This window comes from Melanotaenia boesemani, chromosome 18, assembly GCF_017639745.1.
Source record: "Melanotaenia boesemani isolate fMelBoe1 chromosome 18, fMelBoe1.pri, whole genome shotgun sequence".
Classification (NCBI taxonomy): domain Eukaryota; kingdom Metazoa; phylum Chordata; class Actinopteri; order Atheriniformes; family Melanotaeniidae; genus Melanotaenia; species Melanotaenia boesemani.
Genome location: NC_055699.1, coordinates 11,219,115 through 11,242,350, shown reverse-complemented (window position 1 = coordinate 11,242,350; position 23,236 = coordinate 11,219,115). Strand labels below are relative to the sequence as shown.

At 37.9% G+C, this 23,236-nt stretch overlaps 1 protein-coding gene across 12 annotated transcripts in view; it reads right to left on the bottom strand.

Moving 5' to 3' along the window:
- Positions 1-23,236, bottom strand: part of si:ch211-285f17.1 (sickle tail protein) — a 121,906-nt gene that overhangs the window by 20,642 nt on the left and 78,028 nt on the right. For 9 of the 12 annotated variants that reach the window (XM_041967854.1, XM_041967856.1, XM_041967857.1 and 6 more), the window contains 3 exons: positions 9,306-9,501; positions 4,895-5,093; positions 3,131-3,224 (listed from right to left, as the gene is read on the bottom strand). In XM_041967854.1, coding sequence (XP_041823788.1) covers positions 3,131-3,224; positions 4,895-5,093; positions 9,306-9,501 — 489 coding nt within the window. Of the gene's footprint in view, positions 1-3,130; positions 3,225-4,894; positions 5,094-7,352; positions 7,473-9,305; positions 9,502-16,510; positions 16,582-23,236 lie in introns of those variants that run through there. The other 3 variants (XM_041967859.1, XM_041967861.1, XM_041967862.1) reach the window with 3 other exon arrangements.

Sequence of the window (23,236 nt, the reverse complement as noted above, 5' to 3'; positions counted from 1 at the left end):
ACACAAAGCAAATTGCTACAGCAGATCAGTACAAAACTTTCACCATTTAAGGTTCCTAGACTCATTAAAAGAAATACTGCCCTTTCTTCTGAATCTACTAAAGATTTGCGACTGCTTTTCCAATTAGGAGACTGCAATTGTTATTGGAATAACAATAACTCAGAACACAGAGCTTTAATAAAAAAAAAACACCAAAGAAATAAATACTGCAAACACACACATGAACAACTGTATCAGATAAATGTGGGGCAGCATTCAGAACATCTGTGCGTCCTTCGATACGCAGATTTATTTTTTGCTGTGGTTTTAAGCCTCCAGGAATAGGGGTGGCCTGTCTGGTTTGTGTGTACAAAGTTGCCTCGATCTCGTGCTGTGTCAGCGATGGATTGGATTTCTAAACTGATTCACAAACTGCAAAATCTCAGGGTGAGCCAACCTAAACAGATCAAGATCTGAACTGTGATGTTAACACAGAAATGTGTAAACATTTAAAGAGCTTTACTGGCTGGATGTACTATAGTATACCTTCATGTTTACATAATTGTATTGGGGATGAAATAGGTGATTGGCATTAACTAATTATGATAATTGTGAAGAGAAACAAGATTCTGTTTTCAAATCAAACACTAAAAACTTTGCTGATTGTTTAAAGGAGAACAGACAAAAGGTATGTCAATAACTAGAGCTCTGTTACGTGTACATATCATAACCTTTGACCTTCACTAATGATGACTAGTCTGAGGACAAAATGGGTGAAATCCAGCACATAAAATACAAATAGCATTTTAAAATGTGTGGTTACTTTTCGTCTAAGGAAACTTAAAAGATGTTATTGCAAAAAAATAAATAAATAAATAAAAACACTATGTGACAGCCTGCAGCTTATTAATGAACAACAATCTGTTGTGATAACCAGAAACAGCTCAAATAAGTGCTTTATTGGCCAGAAAGCCTAAACCAATAACAGAAGTGATCATGCAACTGGATCTGAAGGCTGGCATTCATGCAAGACAAGGGGACACTCTATATCTCAAAGCACCACATACCTCCACTTAAAAGTGTTTGAACAGGTGCTCATTTGGTCATATTGTAGTCCTCTTTTTTCCCATGTAGACAGGTCTTTGTTTCTTAAGGGGGGCAAGGAGAAAAGCTGCATAGGCACCCACTTTATCTTTATCTTCTGTTCCATAGCACAGACACTTGAGCATCTTGATTAGGGCCTTTCCCATGACTTCTTTCTTTTCTCATGAGAATCTTCTTTTTATTCTTAACAAGATTCTTTTAATGTCTGTGCGATGTAAGATCTACCAATGATGTTTTTAGCCTTTAAGTTATATACCCAATTTAAAGAAATATAATAAAATATATTCATCTCATTCAGATCCAGCCTGGGAACATCCCCCCTGACTTAAAGAAAACAAGCTGAAAACATCTAAAGTAGGAAGTGAGGAATATTTTTCTCTGTCTGGACCAATCTTTGTACAGCGACTTGGAGTTTTTTTAGTAAGCACAAGCTGCAGATTTTAAAGTAAGTAAGAACACATTTAGCTAAATAATTATTGATACATTAGCCTTAAAAGAAATGCAATTTTTTGGTGGTGCAATTTCACGAGTTAGAAAAGCCAAGATCTGTCAGCTTCTCATGTTGCCCTAAATGATGTGACCTGTGGGTTTGATTAAAGTTAACATCATTTTTCAATAGACCACAACTTTTTTGAAGGCCACATGGATTTTTAAGGTTTATTACAGTCATTCTGAACTGCCAGTAAAGCAGCCAAAAAGAAGTTAGATTGAATTTCAGAAACAGTAAAATGTCCTGTCATCAAACTTGGTTTATGGACTAAGAAGTCCACACTTAGCATATCCTAACACACACTACAGTATTTGACTACTGAGCAGGTACTGAATGCTAGCAGTTATAATTTGACTCACATCAGGATGCTGGAACAAACAAACAGATAAAAAAAAAAGGAAAAGAAAACACACATCTGCAGTGACATTATCATTATTAACAGGTACCAAGAAGAGATGTTGCTTTCAACAGAAAATCCATGGTATGTTTTTGTCTTAATGTTAAAGCTTGTCAATATGTTTGTATGGAAAGAGCTTTCCAAAAGCTTTAAGTTAGAGAAATGTTTGTTTGGATCAATACAACAAATGTCAACAAACTCATTTCTTTTGGCAACAACTAAACCTCTACACCCTGCAGCCACGTCTAGTCTTCATGTCTGTGTCAATTGCTAGTTGGTTAAACAGTGACAGAACTACTCATAACAACAGTAATCTGAATACCTCACTTCATGCCAAAGGTTTCATAGTGTTTGCTTCGGATTTCTGAAGCTTTTCTTTTGCTTATTGAGTTTTAGTTCTTCTTTTGAAATCTGATTATTTTTAAACCTGCAGATTCAGTAGATTCAAGATTTCTTTAAAATGCAATGACAAACTGGTAAAAAAAATACTAGTTCGCACAGTTAAATAGATGAAGGACATGACTGAAATGAGTTTCTGTAGCAGCTCCAACTAATGCCATCTGAATGAAAACATCCTAAACCATCACCACTTTAATCCTTATCAATTTTCCTTGCATGACACCCACAGTCCAGTTTGTTTGGGTTGTAATGGGTTTATAGAAAAGGTTATTTGTAGTATCACAACAGTGTAGCAATTTCAACCATAAATATGTTGCAGGCAGAGTGGAGCAGCAAGGTTGGGCAAAGGGTCAGGCAGATTAGTGAGATGGATTTGAGGAGGAACATTTGAGGAAAGAACTTCTTGGGTTTTAGTTCTGTTACATCAGCAGGAAATAAACACAGTCGAATCAGAAAGGGATTAGAGCTTATACTGGGGGAAGAATGATGAAGGGAAATAGTCTCAAGAATTGTCATGAATTGTCCCTTAAACAAGCTGCAGCAGAGCGTGTAGGCAGGGAAGGCCCAAACGTAGGCCCCTAAGAGAACAATACGAGAGCCCCTCTTAACAGATTAACAAGAGGCAGGGGGGCATTCCTTCCCTCAACTACAGACAGGATGTGAGAAGCAGAGATGACTATTTTAACTGCAGTAATTTCCACACATTTGCTGTTGTGAATGAGACACTATTTACTGCTGTGCAAGCAACAGTGTACACTCACCCTGGCATCGCCGTTGGGAGGTCGGGGTCCATGGTTGAATGCCTGTGCTGGGTCTTTGTGGTACACCTTCAAGCAGGAGTGGTCTGTGATGTTCCTGTAAGAGGCAGCCCAAATGTCGCCATCAGAATGCGGCCGATCCTGTCTTAGCCTTGACCTTTTTAACAGCCCAGCCAAGGGTAAATACCCTGAAACAGGCTCTGACTGTCCTGTCAAGTTCGACATTTCCTTTAAACCTCAAAAAAAAAAAAAATCTGGAAAAATGTCCACAACAATTTCTTGAGACGAGGATCAGCTATACAAATGGCAAGTTGATCTTCTATTTCCTTTTGCTGATCTCACTCTCCTTATGGTGTTGCACCCTGGACACCTACTTTAAGACATCATGAGACAATTTTTTACAGCCCTGATAAAGAATCAGTCACAAAGTACACACTGCACTTGAGCAGGAACTCTGCAGACAAAGGGGCAAAGTTTCGTCTGTCTGTGGTGCTATTATGAATATTTTCTCAGCATATAGAATCTAAAGTATAATTATTAAAATAGGCAGGGAAAATCTAACCAAGAAGCTACAACAGAAGGGAAAAAAACAAAACAAAACTGTGAGCTGAGTTCATGTGCTTGTAAATACACACAATACTTAGGAAACTCTACTCTTAAAGCAAACAAAGCCTACATTGTTTGCAAAGTGAAACTTTCACATACTGAGTGTTCTTCGGTTTAAGTTTGAGACATGTTACTATGGAGCTTTTGAATCTAACCAGTTTTCTTTTTTACATGAACGGAAAAGAAAGCAAGAGATCCTGGGCAGAGACATTTCTGTTAATGGAGAGCTAGGAACAGGAAGTGCAGCTCATAGACTGGATTTGTTGGAGGGATGCAGCAGGAAGGATGCTTTGCTGTGATTGGTTGTTAGGCTAAAGGTATGCTGACCCATTCAGGAATGCAGATACAGCCTTTCACCAAATGGAAAGATACAACTCAAGATGAGCAAAAGGAAAAGTTTGTGAACCTTTGATGTTCTATAAAGTACGTTAAAAGCTACAGTATTATGCTAAAGTCTCGAGCCCTCCCTTTTTTCTTATGTTGCCAGAAAGATGTGAAATAAGTAGCGATTTACTGAAATGTGCAAACATAAATGGACATATACTATGTAAAGCAAATTCTAGCAAGCATGGTAGTCAATATTTAGTTTGATTACCTTCCTTCTTCAACACAGTATAAACACTCTTTTTTTATTTCTTCAAAATAATTCTCCAGACTTCTTGAAGAATTTTCCTTTGTTCTTCTTTTGATATTTTCTGGTTTTTGTTTCGTTCTCTGATCCTATACAGTTCCAGTAATATTGAGGTCTGAGCTATGCAGAGGACTCATCACTTATAAGACCCGTTGCCACTGATTTTTCACTTCAATTCTTCTGTCACGTGTCAAACCTCAGCCTTTGGGAGACCATTTCAGGTTAACTGAAGGGTCAGATGCATCTCAGGTTCTGTGTCAGGTGTTTTTTGGATCTTTACTTTTTGTAAAGGACATCAATTTAAAATGCTGCTTTTTTTTGTTCTTTTTTGTTTTAAAACTTGTCACATCTTATCTCCTCCAGTTGTCCACTTTCCTCATTTTATTTTCCTCATTTTACTTTAGAAGATTAAAAAAAATGTCTGGCTCTTTGGAAACTGGGTATAAAGAAATGATAGATGCCTTTTGCTCAGTAATTTAGTCCCAAACCTTTTATCTTTTGGTTTGCCACATACAGAAATTTGACATTACCTGACATCTGCAAGCTCATAGTACATATTCCTCATGTCATCTTTGACGTAGACGGCAACGCTAGGCGACTCCAACATCTTCATGGTGAGCTGCTGTGGGAAGGCACTAACAAACAGAGCTCTGATTGTGTCGATGCTGGTGATCTCATTAGGCATACGGATCTGTTTGGTCTCGTCTCCGTACTGCAAGTACAGCACACCTAAAGGCAGAAAAACAGCTTGATTAGCCTGAAGTAAATTTCTTTAAAATTTTCCCTAGCAGACAGACTGTGATTTCCACAGCTTCCATAAGTCATGACAGGCAGTTTGATTTCCCTCCTGGACTGTTAATGCTTTGCTTTTTAAAAACTGAACTCAGCCCTGCTTACATTTATCTATTAATGCAAATGCAACACTTCATGCAGCTAATTAATTGTAAAAAACTGTCCAATTAGAAACAAGTGGAAGGCTTTTACAGTTAAGCTGCTGCACAAAATATTGACTTGGCAACTCACATTAGTATGGGAGTAACTGCCACAAATAGAAACAAAAAAATCACAATATAGTATGTCTCCCTGTGTTGTTAGCTATCTGTAGTCTTTTGAAAGCAGACAGAAAATATATCAGAATATGAGGGTTAATTTTTCACACTGGTTTGAGATAACCCAAATATGAACCAATCCTTGTTGCAAAAATCAAGGAGGATTTGAGGTAATGTTACAACTACAGACAAAACTGAAGGATTAAGTGTTAACTTTTAAAAACCAATAAACAGTGGTCTCACTATCTCAGTAATAATTAAATTTACTGATAATTCCTGCCAAGTTAAAAAAAACAGTTGGTAGCTGCCCAAAATACTATGTCTTGTCATGGCTACTCAGTGCCTTTCCACATGATTATAATAGACCAAACAAAAATTTAAATACATTTCTAATTTAATGAAAGCTGGCAAACCCATGCTGGGGTCATATATTATTATATATACCACACACAGAAAAAAAGCTGTATGGCATTTGAGTCTGAGCTCATGTTTTGTTAAATTGTGAATAAGGAATTTATTATTTTGGGTGTACAACTGAGTGAATCCTCTCCTGATATGTGCTCTGAAAGGCATCAAAACCCAAACTTCATCATCAAACATCGCCCTGTGGTTTTCTATTAGACTTTTAAGGCATATTTGCAAGACAAATAGCACTGCACTCAATCTGTCATTCAACTCTGCTCAGTGCAAGAAAAGAGAATACTGAATAATAAAGAAATAAAAAAGCAAGTTTCTTCATACTGATACTAAGAATTAGGGCAGGAGTGGAGGGCAAAGACAGAGCTGTGGGCTCAGGGTGGAACTGCAAAAGTGGTACATCAAAAAAGACCAAAGTTTGAACCTCTGAACCCTGGGTGTGGCATCTGTACCATGTTTTAGAAAAACAGATGTCTCTCCCACAACATTTATGAACACGCCTACACTGCAGTTGTACAAACAGTGCCAGAGAGAGAGAGAGAGAGAGAGAGAGAGAGAGAGAGAGAGAGAGAGAGAGAGAGAGAGAGAGAGAGAGAGAGAGAGAGAGAGAGAGAGAGAGAGAGAAAGAGAAAACATTTTTATTTCCAAGTTCTGATTAATTGTTTTAAACAGAAACTTTGTAAAAGGAGTTTCAGTCATTCTTAGGCAACAATAAGATTTAATGAAATGATAATAGTAGAAAAAAGAAAAAAGAAATTACTCAGAAAGTCATAGTTTCATTACCTACAGAGGCAAAAGTTGTGATTCATTTCTGTATTTTTTTGCATTGTGTTCTGAAAATAGCTCATTTTAAGGAAAAGGGAGGCATGGGCTTACTTGGTGTAAACTCCATAAAAGGGACCAAGCCAGTAAAAGCTACCAGATGTTGGTGAAATATTATACAAGCTCCTACATGCTGCATGAGACAGAGTGAGACAGAGAGAGGGCAAATCCAGGAAATAAAATTGCTGAGTCTATGCAGTACTCTTTCTGGTCTGTCTGGGTTCCTGTGCTGTAACAGTTTAACAAAGCGCCCATTTGCAGAATAATTTAATCTTTCCCTTGAGATCTGCTACAGAAACACTTAGTTTTCATCCAGATTTTAGCAAGGAAAGCAACTGAGCTTGATGACTAGGTGACACTGATAAAGCAGGCATAATGAGGATTTCTTCAGCTTTGCCACAACAAAGTTTAATGACTGTGTTTTAACAAGGAATCGTATTACATTCCTGAGTGCCTGGCTTTGCTGAGTACTGGAAACAAATGGTCAGTGGGTTTTGCAACCAAATGGACACACCATAGCATTCTATTTAAGTTTTTAACTTTTCTTGAGTGGGATAAAAAAAAAAAATCCTGTGTCTGTTTAAACTAACACAAGAGATTGCAAGAAAAAAGACAGCAAAGAACTATACAACAGCCTCAAATCAATGCTACAAAATTCTGTGCAACTGATGTTGCACTCTGGAAAGAATCTGATACTCACTTTAGAGATTTAAAGGATTTCCTGTTTTCTTCTGGGTCTTAAGATGCTCAGAGAAAAGACCACGTTACAACTCCTGCAGCACGAGCAGAGGATATGAGGAAGCCCCAAATGTCCGGTGGGACGAAGCAAAACATGCTCCTGTGTGTTTGTGTGTATGCATGTGTGGGAGACTGTGGGAGGGACATTGCTGTAAAGTGGTGCCCCCTTTTTTCTCCTCCCCTTCATCACACCATAACCCCCCACTGCCCCAATGCTTTGTCCTGATGTTTTTGATGTTGAGAAGGAGGGTGAAGGGAGCACAAATGGAAGTTACTGTCTATGTAACATGTGCTTACATGTGTTGTAAAACATATTGGGTGTGTCTTTTTGTATGGAATTTGCTTTCCTAGCAAAAAAGTACCAAAAATGGCACTCTTTGGTCAAAATCTGTATGCTTTCATTTCATCTGGTAGCAGATACCTTGTTGAGTTGTTAGCTAAGCTTGAAGGTAATCCTTTGAAATTCAAACAAATTCAAACTTTTTGCACTAATCCAACTTAATTCTGCACTACTTACAATCTTTTAGTTCTATGCATGCAAATGAAGCCCTACAGTTGTTGATAAGAAGGCCTATTTCCAATCCTGTCAATAACATGATGGCATACAATTCTGTGGATGCCTTTATCTATCTTTCATTGCAGAATGAATTCATTCTAATTAAAACAAAACGTAGTAGTTGAGAGGAATACAGAAAAACAGCAAAGTAACAGGAGTGCAGAGAACAGCTTGTTGATGTGTTTCCACACATATGTTAAGAAAATCTAAAGCAAACTCATGCTTTAGAAAATAAGCTTTAGACTTGTTTTCATTAACTGCTTTGGCATAAACAAACTACATTGTGCAGTGTACAGTACTGAACAAAAACCCAACTTGGAAGAAGAGGACAAAAACAGAACTAGTTGCCTTGTGAGAAAAATGGAAGGAGCGCTTCAGGAGTTTTTTTTAGTTGAGAACATTATGGTTTTGTTCATAGTAACTAGTATAAATGATGTGTATTCTCTAAAGGCAAAAACAGCTTTAGTTTATGTGATGTGATGTGAGTTTATGTGATTATGTGATCGGTCAGGTGATAGTTTGCCAAGTCAGTACTGATTCACAACAGAAGATTTTTGAAAAACGCAAAAAAAAAACAAAAAAAACACCTCAGCTATTTCTGTTGTGCCACTTAAAAATACATGTTTATCAAGATTGATAGAGACACAACCTGTGAGGTTATAGAAGGGTTAGGAGTCATTTAAGAGTAGATTATGCTAAAGAAGTGTCCCAGAGTTCCCTTTTATCGAACTAAAATCTACTTTTTTCTTCTGTATGAACATTTTTAGCTCACATATAAAAACTTCTGCTGGCAGTTTGGGGATTTTAAGTGAGAGTATTACAACACAAATGACTTAAATATTTCGTCTCCTTATACGCTCCATCCTTTTTATCGCTCAAAAAAGTTCCCAAGTCAGCAAGTACAGGGGTGCATTACAGCACATGGCATGGGTGGAGTCATCATCATAATTAAATAATGTGTGAACTGATGTCCAACCAGCATGCTGCCAATCATATAATGTGTTTTTATGGGAAGACCATGCACATTTCAGCTCAAACTTGCCAAACAAATTCTGCTTTTATTTAATGGTGTGGCTCCATAATGAGTTTAGCTGCTAAACCCGCCAGCCTGCAATTCAAAATATCAATTTGTTGTATAATAAGTCAGACATTATCTTTTACTACTTTAATATCATGATAATTGTCAATATCAGTAGTACTATTACTATTTTATAACAGTCTTTATACCACTTCTTTTAAATATAGGGTTTAAATGACTTGCAAAACATTGCATTCAGCTTTTATTTACATTTAACCCAGCTGCAGAGGTTTACGTGTTCCCAACTATCAACAACCCAAAAAAGATAATGCACAGCATACCTAGCGAACGGTCCTTTGTCTGGTTGGTTGATCGCACAACAGGCAGGCTGGCCCGAACCCTGCTGCCCCGGGTGAAGGCTGTGGGTGCATCAGCCTCAGACATGGTGTCCAATGATTCTATGGAGGCCAGGGATAGATGGTCGACCTGGTCGCCGACACTGGGCTGGGGGCTAGGGCCGTGCTTTGGGCTTCTACTCTGGAGGGGGAGGCACATGAAAACAAAACAATGAGAGGTGAGACCATAAATACATTATGTACATGACAATAATATACATGCATAAGCTTTCAGATTTTGTACTAAATTTTCAAATGCTACACTTTGATATCTGCAATACCATGCAGTTGGTAAAGTAAAAAGAAACTGCCACATTTACTCTGTTGTGTGTATAAGGAGTCACAAGCAATCTTTGTCTAGTAAGATTATAGAATTGTTTTATGCTGAATCCTCCACAACAACAAAATAAACCAGGAGACAGCAGTCATGCAAAATGTGAAAAAAATGTTACTCCTGTTTGTCACTGATACATGCTCAAACTTCAAACACTTCCCTTTGCTGTCCCACCTGCTCATCACTCCACTTTAGCTGCCAATCATCCATATGTTTCTAACTGCACCACAGGAATCTATACTTCCAAATGTTACATGCACTGACATGTTATGGTTTAAAGATTAAAAAGAGACATGCTCATAGATACGTGTGTCCAAAAGAAATAATTTTCAAACAAATAACTGTGCAAATAAAACTTTAGGATCTTTTCTTTTCTCTTTTCTCTGTAATCTAATCTACATAAAGCGGCATCCTTGACCCCTGTTACAATAAGACCATGTGTGATACGGCTACAGATCCCCTGGAGCTGTTGTGTTGTGCTGTAAGGTGATCTTCCCCTCAGAGACAAGGTGGGACAGAAACCAAGAGGCCAGCAAACACTGGGCTCTTTATGAAACGATGTTCTTCTCTTGCAAAAATTTGGCACTGTAGCGCTAATGCAGCTGGAGACACAAGGCCAGGTCCTTCAGGTTATCTAACACTGCTGCATGTGCATGCTGCCATTTCATCACACTCATACACAGAGAGAAAACTCTGGAATTTAAACATTTTATGTTAAACAGACTTGATACTTTTGAAAGCTTTCATGGCCAGAACTTGTTTAGCCTGACAGCCAAGGTAGGCTGACAGGTGCACACAGAATAAACACTAAAAGACACAGGGGCACAAGAGTTGGTGACATTGTCATACAGCAGGTGCTAGTGAGGGTGCAAACATAACCACACACACTGACACACACAACAGCATGATGCAGATAAGATAAAAGGCCAACTAACTCTGTGGGGCAATTGGATTTTCATCAAATACCTCTGAATGTCAAGCTCAGAGTGAAGGGAGGTGAGCATGGCCTGTAAAGACTGATGGGAGACAGAGGAGAAAACAAAAAGCTATGAAATGCCAGAGGGAGGCTAAGATAAAGAAGGGTGGCCATCAAGCAGAATCAAAAGCACTTTGGAAACAAATAAATGTCAAAGGAACCAAAGTAAAAGAGACAGGATGAAGAACATTAATAAAAATCTTCCACTCAATATACGAGCAGATTGTTTTTACTTTAATAGCATAAATCATGTTTTATAAGACTGAGTTAAAATTCAAACTGGCGTAACACAACATTATTTTGTTAATAGTAATTTTCTGAGTCAGTATATCATTTTTACAGATAATGAGGCAAAACTGCTGAGCTGTGACTCAACTCTTGTAACTCCATTAAAATAGACTTTGCCTGCAGCAATCAGGAATGAAAGCTTATGGCTAAAAATGTCCTCTTATATTGTTGTCGAGTGTTTGTTGTCAGCTTTTAAAACAGAAAGGTCACATGAAGTTGGCATGTCACCTGAAACCAGATGTGTCAGAAATTTAATCCGAACACTGCATGATTTATGAGCTTATTCTGTGATGATGGGTCCAAACAGCTCTCCTACACCGTTGCTCAGCCTTCTCATTTGCAGCCATGTTGGCTTTCTCCATCACCTGTTGGTGGTACTTATGTCAGAATTGCCTGACAGTGTAATCTGATATTTTCTGAAACACTCAAGTGGATAAAGAAAAGGAACACACTTTCAAACTTTAACTTGTGAAACAGTTTACTTAACTTTTATTGAGAAAAAAGTTGACTTGCAATTAGGTTAGGATTGGCCATAGCTGACATCTGTATTACTTATTAATTTAAAAAATAAAAATTAAAAAGAAAATTTTCATACTGGTGTAGGGGAGGAAAGGAGTGATATGAATTATACTTTATTACTGAGAAAGTCAGGATTTAACTACTAGGCACGCAGTTGGAAATAATTGTATATTACTTAAAGCCAAGACTACACAATCAAAAAGACAGTTTTTTTATAGAGGCATGTATGAGTGGACCATTAATCAACATTAAATGGCATTGTTTAGTTTTAAAAAACACTATGACAACCTTATTTAAAGCTTGAATGTAATTACTATATTTATAAATGTGTATATCTGTATAAGGCTATGTGTATAGATGTGCATATATGTATATATTATATACATGTATATACGTTTATATTAATTTAGACAGGGTCTTTCGTTAGTTATATGTATGAATATTTGTATATTTGTGTGTAAGTATGTATTATACATGGATTATACATTTTAAAGAATAGTTTATGGAAGTTGGGATGCAATGTATGTACACACGTTTGTAGCTACATGTCCATAGATTTTCATCGTGATTAATAAAAGTACCCCAGGAAGAACCGCTGCAGCTGGTTGATGCAAGCTAATGGGGATCCAGATAAAAAATGAGAGAGAGGGAAAGAGAAGGAGAGAGAGAGAGAGAGAGAATGTTACTGCTGTTTTATGTGCTCATGCTAAGTTAAACTAAGCTAAGTTAAGCTAACATGTCCCATGTCAGAAAAATAGGCTTCATAGAAGCATTTTTCTGTAGAAAGTATTCATTTAACCTATAAGAGCATGACATATTTGTTATTTACAGTTTCTGAGACATTTTGCTTCCATTTATGGTATAAACTTTGCTCAAAATCCTGTTGAACAGAATCTGGTACTTGTCTTCTGTCACCTAATACATACCCAGAAGCAGAAAACCACATTACAATATTTTTTAAAATATCACATGGTAATAAATGGTAGATATCCCCATCAAAAAAATATCATTTTATTACACGTTGTTAAAGGGCCAAATAAAGACCTCATATTAAAAAAGTTTGGACTTTCCTTACCATTTTGCCATGGGTTGGGCTTTAAAGGATTAAGTCAAAACTGTACTTAAAATATATTAACTGCTAATTTAAAATATATCATATATGATGAAATATATTTCCTCAGGACAAATTTAAGTTAGGTGGGAATGAGTAATAATACAAGTAAAAAAAAAAAAAAAATCTGCCAAACTATAATTCGGCTGATAATTGTAGCTCTTCAAATGATCACTAAAGAACGGCTTTAAAAGTGAGCAAATCTCACAGAATATTTATTAAAGATGGATGTAGCCAGCCAGCCAGAGGTGTACAGTTAAAGTAAAATAAGTGATGTCAATAACTTGAGTCCCTTCTTTTAATAAGTGTGGTCTTAGTCACTCTGAAAAAACCCCTAATCAAATAGATACTAGGCCTCAAAGATGCACATTTCCTTCCTCCTGTCAAAATAATCGATTCTTTCTCAGGACTTAGATGATGAAACTTGATGTCTGAAAACCGCAGCTCAAATTCTCGTGGATGATGTCACTGTTGCCATGTTCCTGTTGGCATGCCAAACAAGAACAAATAAGCAATTACATTCCTCTGTTCTTGACAGCTGCAGTCAATCAAAGTTTGAAATAACTCACCACTCACATAATTTGTTTTACGACTTAGTGTCATGCATAATTAAGGGTATACAAGTTTGTTTTAAATGACAGTTTAGTGCCATTTAATGGATATACACGTCCTCTGGTCCTTGGACAGAGACCTGATTTCCTCATCACTTCTGACTCCAACTTCTCAAGTTGGTTGTGACCAAATGAAAAACTTAAGTCTTTGAATTTTTGTCATTTGGATATTTATTTGAATTTGCTCACCAAAACTGTAATGTAATGATGCTGACCATATTTTCATTTTATCTTTTATATACAGCTATCTCTGACTTTAAAATATCTAAAAAGCTGAAGCATGTTAAATAGAAGAGAGAAATTGTTCATGCAAATGAACTTTTCTTTTCTTCATATTTGAGGAACATATTATGCACAGGAGCAAATGATAGTCAAAGGATAATATAAACATAAAAGTGGAGGAAATTACAAATGAGACCTTGCACCTCGATGTGGAAAGGGCTAATTAAGTTAAACCACATGTGACAAACGGGTTCAGATAAACATCTTTGTCTCGCTTCTGCTTACTGTTTCTCTTGCATAGATCAATTTGACAGTGGCTAGATATGATAATACACTTCTGCCCCAGCTAACCCCTTCCTGCTGTAAGGTCCAGATGTGGAAGCCGCAGGCCAACCGCTGATTAGAACTGTAAAACCTGCTTCAACCCGTTTGCACCTACAGTGCATACCACACCAATGATTTCCCACACTGGAGTCAAAACTGTGCAGCCGGTGATTCTGCAACTTCAGCAGCAGCTCGCTCTGAACACCACATTGGCTCTGACAGCTATGATGAATGTGAAACTGAGACACCAGCATTAGCTTTTATACAGAAATATGACGGGTTATAAAGTCATGAAAAGAGCCTCTTGGGATGGCTTGTGTTAGAATATAAAGCTTGGATGTGTCAAAGAAATCAGAAAATGTCAGCTCCAGTGATGGTTGGTTGTCTTAAAGCTACAGCAGTGCCTGCAGGCTGTTATCATAAGACCTGTGTCAAACAGTCACCATGATTAGACTTGGTTAGTGAAAGTCTGGAAATAACTCAGTGCCTCATCTAAATACTGATGTTGTGTGGCTTCTTGAAGTTAACCTATTCTTCAGATCATTAAGCCCTTATTCAAAAATTCTTTTGAAAATTATGATTGTAGGACCTTTGTATAAAAATATGTAAAAAAAAAAAAGAAAAAGAAACAGTCTGGGCAAGTGGTGATAAGGTAAACAAGCATTTTAGGTTGTGGGGAAAATAGAAGGTTAAAAGTAGTTCAGCAGTGCTTTGTCTGTGCATATATGTGTCTTCTTGTAAAAGAGGGATACAAAGAGAGACTGGGTGCGTGCATGACTGAGTCAGGCTATTGTTCCAGAAAATCTGACCCAAACCCGGGACATCCTGCAAGCATTTATGCAACAGTGGTTTGAAAAACAGTCTGCTGTTGTTAGGGGGAAAACACAGGTCTGTGGGTCTGCATAATATGCAAACTTAACAGGTCAATGCTCTTACATTTGACATAAACTGTCTTACAATGCCAGCATTCAAATCTATTTCCATTTCCTGAGCATTTTTCTTTTCAGTAAAAAATTCTTTCAATGCAACCAGTCACCTGTCTTGACTCTTGAAGAACTTTGCCAAAGTGTTGACAGCCCTGCACAACTTCACAAAGCAGGATAGATTGTGTTATATTATGCTGCCCCCGTCTTGGCTCCCAACAGACAAGCTGACATGCGGTGCAGAGCTGGACCGATTAAAGAAAATTACGATTGTTAAGAGTAATGGCAGTGCCCATCAGGAGCCTGCTGTTACACTTATGGAGATTTAAGTATATACATAGCCTCAAAAGCTGCTGGATCACCATACACTGCACCTCCTGCCAGTCCACACAAAGCCAACTGACTGGTGCCTACTTTTCTTATACAATCAACATAACTGGTGCAATAATAACTTTCTCATAACGTAGCCTACTTTACACTGTAAAAGTTATATTTTTTTGACATCTTTGCAGTAATATGTTTTATCTTGTGGCTGAATATTATCTGCCTGCATCAGAGTACAATAGCATGCATTCATGCAACATTTCCTATGTAAACAGAGGAAAGACACACAAATAACCAGAGAAGCAGGTTTATCTGTACATTCTACAACGTATTTTTGGACAGGGAATAATGTAAACATGAGGGTGGACGTGGAGACTTTTATGGCTTTAAACACAAAGTCTGCCATTGTGAGCATGGATTTCCACTACAGATGCTAATTTGGCCTGAGCTCTGTGGAGCAGAAAGAGAGCTGACTGTAAATAACTGGCCTGATCAACACAGCAAACACATAAACACAAGCAAGACACAACTTTTCTGATGGCTACCCATTTTTCAACTAAAAGAACAAAGTCTGGGAAAGATGATGTCATCAGAGCTAACTTTGGGTAATATGCTATGCAAGCTGTTTTTTTTTCTTATTTTGTGTCCAATAAACATATAAAATTAGATATATACATACTGCACTGACAAAGTTCAACAAAGCAGGAGGTAATTAAATAAAAGACAGGAGTCTAAAATTTGGTGCCACTGCAGTCTTCCAAAACTCTAAAGCTTAAAGCCCTTGTCAATCAAATAGTTTGTATGCTGTCTGTGGATGGACCATCACCCTTTGTCTTCTATAGCCTAAATGACATTATACTAAAATCCCCCAGTCATCTATTCCCATTCATTGCTACCACATCCCTCTCCCACTCCCTCCTCTGATGCATTCCTCCTCTAATCCTGCCATCACAATCACCAGATGACCTCTCACAGATGGGTTTGTTTGTTAATTGGCATGTTCGTTTAGATTACTTTATAGGAAACACAATTAAAGCTGACAGAAAGGGGCAGATAAATGCAGAGGTCCTAATATCACCAAGTAAATAACTAAAGATCATTCCAAAAATATACGTGTAAAACAGCAATCAAAACTGCCATTAATTATCAAGCTATTGAGTGAAGTACATTGCTGCACCAGACACAACATTGTGTTTATTGAACCACAGTAATAAATAGATAGTCATCGAGGAAACTCAATGACTATCTCTTGCATCCCCTTGTGACATTTAAAACAACTCATCAACATCGTCAAACGGATTTTACCCACTCACACAGTTAGGGTTATCTCCAGCAGACACCCCCCCACATCTGAATGAGCAAAGCTACAAAAGTCAGCTCTGTGAAAACATCAAGCATTGGTTCTGCCGTGGCAAACTGGAAAGCTGAGATAATTTGTTTGTGTGGTGAAAGAAAATATGACAGATTTAAAGCACCAAACACATTATAGATTTCAAAAAAGCATAAATGCATTATTTACCATTCTTGACTAGTTTAAATCTTCCAACAGTGACTTCCATGTGAAAATGGAAACTCCCTGGTTTAAAGGAAACAGTCTCTTCCTCCTGTGTTATTTCAGCCTTTTAAAGCACTTGCTCTGCACAACTGACCTGTCCGGGTCCCTTCTCTTACTGTTGTATCCCAAAGCGGATGCACACCCCGCCCCCACATCCCTAACGATGCAACGACACAATACAAACACACACACACAATCCACACTAGGAAAACAACAGGGGGAAATCTTTGTTTGTATGTGTGCTTTGAACATTTATGCATCATTGTGCAATGCTGAGATTGTGTCGAACAGTGAAGGGTGGGGCATTTGCTCAAATCATAATACTGGAATATTTCTTACTTCCAGGCAATTCCAGAAACTTATAAGTAGAAAATATTCTTACCTGTAGGCCTTTTAAACTTCATAAAGTTTCCACACAGGGCTAAATAAACACATTAAAACAGCTGCCACACCACTAATCCCCATGTCCAGTCTCAGCTTCTGTCTCACTGGCATTGGCCCTGAGGCTAATGACACTTCTGCCCCCAAGGAGATAAGACCGTTCTCTACTTTCAAGGATCCCGGAAGCCTATGGAAGAAATACACAATACTCAGCAGGCTCTTGTTCAGTTGTACACACACACACACAGGTGGCCATTCTGAAATCTCTCTGAGCATGTTCTTGTTAAAATAGGAATTACTATGAGGAAAATTTGTATTGTACCAAGAGGCTTTGACTTTGCCCTGCAGCCAAGTGGTTGCATAAGACAACAGGTCCAGACTTACACCAAAACTGACAGATCATGTATTAGCTGTGCATGCAATGATTTGCACACATCTATGTAAACACACTCATGAAGTCCCCTTCTCATCCGCTTGATATCTCTTGTACCAAACAAATACATGCAAACTATTTGCTGACAGCTGCAGAGGCTCACTGTGTCTGGACTTGCTCTTTAATATCAACTGCAAGCTACACTGGAAACTCAGGGCTTCCCAGAGTAGCACAATAAATGTTTGATTTGCCCTCGTATTCAGAGAATTGCTCCACAGTGAAACAAAAAGTGGACAAAGTTGTGCTCACAGATTACATCTGACATTATCTATTGAACATGTCTTTACATGAGTCAGGGTCGTCTCCAGAGAGAGCCTCTCTGGCTGTCAAATAGTACACTTTCCAGGTCTAATTTGTGTGTGTGTGTGTGTGTGTGTGTATGAATAGAGTGAATGTGTGTGTTGCAGCTCTGACCCTGTGGACATCAAGACAAAGACAGCCTTCTTCTCTTCTGAGGAATTAGATCCAGTATCCTCTTCATGATGTTATAAAGACTTAAAGTAAAAATAAGGGGGCCTGATTTAAGTTAGTACTTCAGCTAAACTATTTTTTATTTCTCCTCACATTTTCATGCACAACAAAAAGTCATTTTTTGGTTTTAAGTTACAGTATTTTGTCAAGTCTCAAGGCTTCATGAAAACAGCCCAGATAATGACTTTGTTATGCGTGCCTAATTAGCAACTCACCGAAGACCACACAGCTCCACTGATGCAGAGATTTATTATATCCACTCTCCCAGCGGAGAGTCTCTCAGCGTGTTTGTGCATGTAATAAAAAAGGGAGATAATCAGTAATAAGCTAGTTTTTTATTAATGCTACATCCAGTGATCCACATTACTATCCACCTCTTTTTTCTTTCCTTCTTTTATAGTAACAGTGTTCAAAACCCATCTCTCTCCCCAGTGCCTTGTTTCATATCTCAATTATGGGCCATAAAACAATCCACACAGTCCTGATTTCTCAGCTCTGGATGATTCAATCAACAATATGCAGTAACTCGTGAAATTTTTTCATCAATAAACAAAAACAGCCATTGAAGCTTAGAGTACTAAATCACCCTCAGGTTTTACCTGCACTAAACTCCAGCCCCATGGATGACTGTTAATATCAACCACTAACTGCCAACTAAACAGAATACAGCACTAGTTGAATATATGAAGACCTGTTTATGTAAAGCATGAGCCACAGGTGAGGTAGACATGTTACGGTAACTGTGGTAGATGCTCCACTTCTGTCAAAGTTATTTATGAACGATTCAATTTTCTGCTAATGCTTGGTATACTTGCCTGTTATAGATTACTCTGCATATTTCAGGTGTTTCTTATTATCAATTTCATCTTGTTCGGTACAAGAAAAAACCTGTGTTCTCATTCTATTGATTGAGAATCCATTTCAAAGATGCAAAAAAATCTGTTTTTTGAGTAATGCAGCTGCAATGCTTTGATCCTATGCATGCACTCTCCACCCATTTAACTCTACTGAGAGAAGACGATTGGAAATAAAACACAGGAGATGAAAATATGGTCTGAGCCAGATGCTTAGAGCTGGTCCTGTCAGCAGTGAAACCATCCCAGTGCACCTCCGTCTCTGCTTTTTCTTTTGAAGTGAGGCTCATATCTTTGGCCCAAGGAGGAGTCCAGATGTTAGGCTGCATGCAAAGACTTGCAGAACAAAGGTAGAAAAAACAGCAAAAAGTGTAACTCTTGCTTAGTTGTGGGATCTTTGCCATTAGACGAAAAGATATAAGTAGTGAAGTAATCAAAAATATTAAATTGTTCTAACTTGTTACTTTGAAGAAAACAAGCATGACAAACAGATTGTGTAGTTATTTCCTCTCAATAATCCAATATATGTCTGTCAATCTTTTCTTTGCCCATCTTGACAAACATTACTCCATTTTTTTTCAAACTCAATGAGTGCATTGCTAGGGATGGTCTAACAAAGGGTGGTCTTGTTTTATGGTTAGGGTAAAAAGAGTCTAAATCTCTAACAGTGATGCCAAGTTTGGCCACTCAGTTAATGTCATAATCTCAAGCTCATGTTTGATTTGTGACCTTGTAAATAGGTAAAAACTTTAAGCTTAAATAAAAAGTTTATAACCAACTACTAATGATAATATTTAATATATGACATGATATGGCTTTTTTTTTCAATTCAGCTGAAACTTGAAGAACATCCGCTCCCTGATAGTTTACTTAATGTGAAGAGATTTTACATGAGCAACACTAATACCATAAACATTGGACAGAAAGGAAGTTAACAAAGGTTAAAATTATGCCAAGATGTTAACAGTCTGGACCAAACATTGGGAGGGGGTAAGACTGATGTCTGTGGCTAAACAGCTTGTAGTTCAGTTTGTTATTAAAGTCAAATTAATTCCATGTTGTTTGCAGGCAGTTCATGTATAAACAAAATTTACACATGTAGTCAAGTATTAGCCTTAATCCTTTTGTGGTCAAAATATAAAATATTAGAAACTTTTCCATCACTGCATTATGTGGGTGTAGAGCTGCATTTGCAGTTGCTTCCTGAAACTATTTTGATTACCTTTCTGTCACTTCATGATGGATATATAAATCTGACTAGGCATACATTCAAGCTTACAAGGTCTACAAGCACCTTTTTAACCAGAAATATAGAAATGGGAGAACATTTAATGTTCTCCCATTTCCCATTTATAATAATAATTTTTTTGTTGGTTAAACAAAATAGCTGGCCTCCTTATATTTACAGATATACATATATTGATTAGCTGTTTTGTAATAGGGCAGCAAACTTCTGAAATAAGTAAAAATAGAAAAGGTGAGGCTCCTCTTGCTGGAGCTGCTATATTGACAAATGGCCCTAAAGTGTCCAAAGGAATCTAAGGGTCACCACGATTCTCTGTAAAGACAATCTAAACTTTTTAGGACCCTCATAACCACGAACTACCTGTTAGGCCAGAGGAGCAACTAAAAGCAAATAAAACTGAAGATAATTGACTGCTGCAGTCAGCTTAAGCCAGTGGAAATACTGCTCTGTTTTGCTGCAGGACTGGGCACCAAAAAGAGCTCAGACCTGATTAGCTGGTCTGATTAACGCACTGGCGTTGCGCTTGAGACAGCGTGTAAAATTCTGTCTGGCTTGACTCATTATCAGCAGTGATCAGTGGCAGGTCCATCAGAGCCTTCTGTCAGAGAGGCTTAACACCCCAACCCCCAATGACACTCGGGATTAGAAATAGCATTGGCGCCAATCTATGGACCACTTGTCCCCTCAGTTGGGGGGCTGTACCCCTAAAAGCCAGCCCCTCCAACACATAACCCCAGTTAACTTGCAGGTCAACGCATGCCCATCATTAACCTTGCGGTTCCTGTTTGTGTACCCGAAAGTAACTTTCCAAGTGTCACTTCATGCAGAGGTGGTGATTACTTACAGCACCTGTTCTTTTTTCAGGGTGAAATAATTAAAAACAGATGTTTCCTGCTGACCTGCAGGAACAGTATTTGATTGTTTGTGTGCAGATACAAGGAGCAATGTGTACTGGAAAAAAGAAATAAAGAATACATCCTTTGGTAGTAAAAGTTAGAGTATGCAGTATTTGAATCTGTGTTTTTGTGGTACCCTGGTGACTGCAGGAAATCAACAAATGATTTTTCTTGAGTACAAAGTAAAAAGCAGGACAAATACTTTCCCAAGACTAACCCTGGTTCTTTTCTTCTTTTCTCTGATCATGCTCAGGTCTCTTGCAGGGAGCTGGTACGCAATAGTCAGTGTTATCTAGATGACCTTGAATCTATGAAAAAAGAGAGCGAGAGGACCTGGAGCCCACAGAGAAGGTATGTGGGAGACTAGCCAAAAGTTGTAAAACCTAAAAAAGCCTCATGTGAAAATGTTGCTACTATCATGATGTAGTTCCTAAGTGTGTTCCTTTTTCTATGCTTAATTTATATCAGTGATCTGCTTTATGAACTTATACTTCTTGGAAATAGGTTCATACATTTTTTGTTTACATTAAAGCATTTTTTCTTTCTCTCTTATAAGTAATGTTTATTTTAATCTGTTAAGAAAATGAATTATTATCATCATTAGGCACAATGTTATCAAGTGTTCCCTTTTCCAAATTTCCAAGCAAAAAAAAAAGGACTTAAAGAAAAGAAATAAAATGGTTGACTGTGCATCCAGTTTCATTCTTTCAATTCAGAAGCATTCTTTGTTTGTTGTCAAACTTTGTTCCTGCTAACCACCACAAAATCTTCATAAGCAAGACAGTCAGAGGCCAAACTGTGCTAAAATGGACATTTTGGAGACCTCGTCTGGACTATTTGTACTGAAACCTCTCTAATTTTGTTCTGCTTCACTTTATCAAAGTTGCCTTTTACATAGATAATGTTCACATGCCATGTACTATTATTTGATAGATATATATGCCAACAGCTGTCTCATTCAAAAGAGATATACATATTCATCCTGAAAAAGTTTTCTTTTTTTTTTTTGGGAGCCCGAAACATTTCTCACTTTTGCTTTGTGTCATCTTTCCTTTTTCTTCACCTGTAAAACGTATACTGATATTCACACATTTTACCATATCTATTTAAACAGACCTTGTGGTTGCAGAGATATAATAGAAGCCTAAAAATAGGTGCAGGGCTCAAAGGGTTAATTATTAAGCAGCTATAAAGTAACTAAAACTGACAGGTTGCAAATACTAGACGTATCATAGAATACAGAATGCAAACTGATTTAGATGCCACTTTAGCAGAAAATGTGTCACAAGGTTTTTAAAAATGGTTTGACTGACAGTATTTATCACTAGAAAAGTAATCCAAAAAGTCTGGTATGCAGACTTAGGTAAACTACCAGATACAAGAGACTGAACAAAGCTTTGCTACACTGAACCTTTCTAGGAAGATGAAGTAGCTTATTCAATTAATATTCATCTTAAAACTCAAAGTATAAAATTTAAAACTCAGAAGTCAAACAAAGAGAGCAAACTCTCACTAAATCTTTATTCTTGTGGTCCAAACTGTCTGGTGCATCTGAAATCCCCCTTTGCCAACAAAACAACACCACATACTATAAAAGAACTACAACACGAGCACCTGTCAAGCAGAAAATAACGATCCCATCTTGATACTAACACTGTTGCCATAATCAGTGTCAATTATTGCAACTTAAAGGTGACAGACCAGTCTGTCACTTTGTTGTCTGTTACCCACAGCTGCAGACAGCTGCCCTAACATGGCCGCTCCACTCCACAGAGAAACCCAGTCACAGCTCATCACACACACAGAAACTGACACACAGGCGGAAGGAGGGAATTCAGAGTGCGTGCGTGTGTGTGTTTGTGCTCGGTCAAGCAGTTCAGTTTGTCCTAGTCATAGCCCCGAGGCAAAGAGAAAGAGAGAGAGAGGGGTGTGAGGATGGGTGGCAGGCAGTCCAGTGGGATGTTATCTCATCTCCCTTGGGTGGGATCCAGGACTTTGAAGGCCTGATGAGGAGTAGAGGAAATTAAACCACTTGCTTTTGTTGTGGGTTTGATGATTGCAAAAGAAGAAAGAAGAACGGTATCTAATACAAGATAAGTCAGTGAGTTTATATGTGAGTAGTTGTGCGGTCACCTGGAAGAGAGTGAGGTCACCTACTTTTCAGACTACTATGATGCTATCTTCCTAACCTCCGCCTGACCTTGACATATCTCCGTCTTTGTAACTCAAACCCCATGAGATATTTCGTTCTCACCTCTGAAGCATGCACTGCCACTGATGCTGTTTTTCCTGTATGACTGGCATCTTTACATGTGTGTGAGAACTGCACTCAATCTTCCTCTCTATCACACATGGTGAGCAAAAGTGACTTAGTCTGTGGCTGTATTTTTGTTCTCAAACTGAATAATT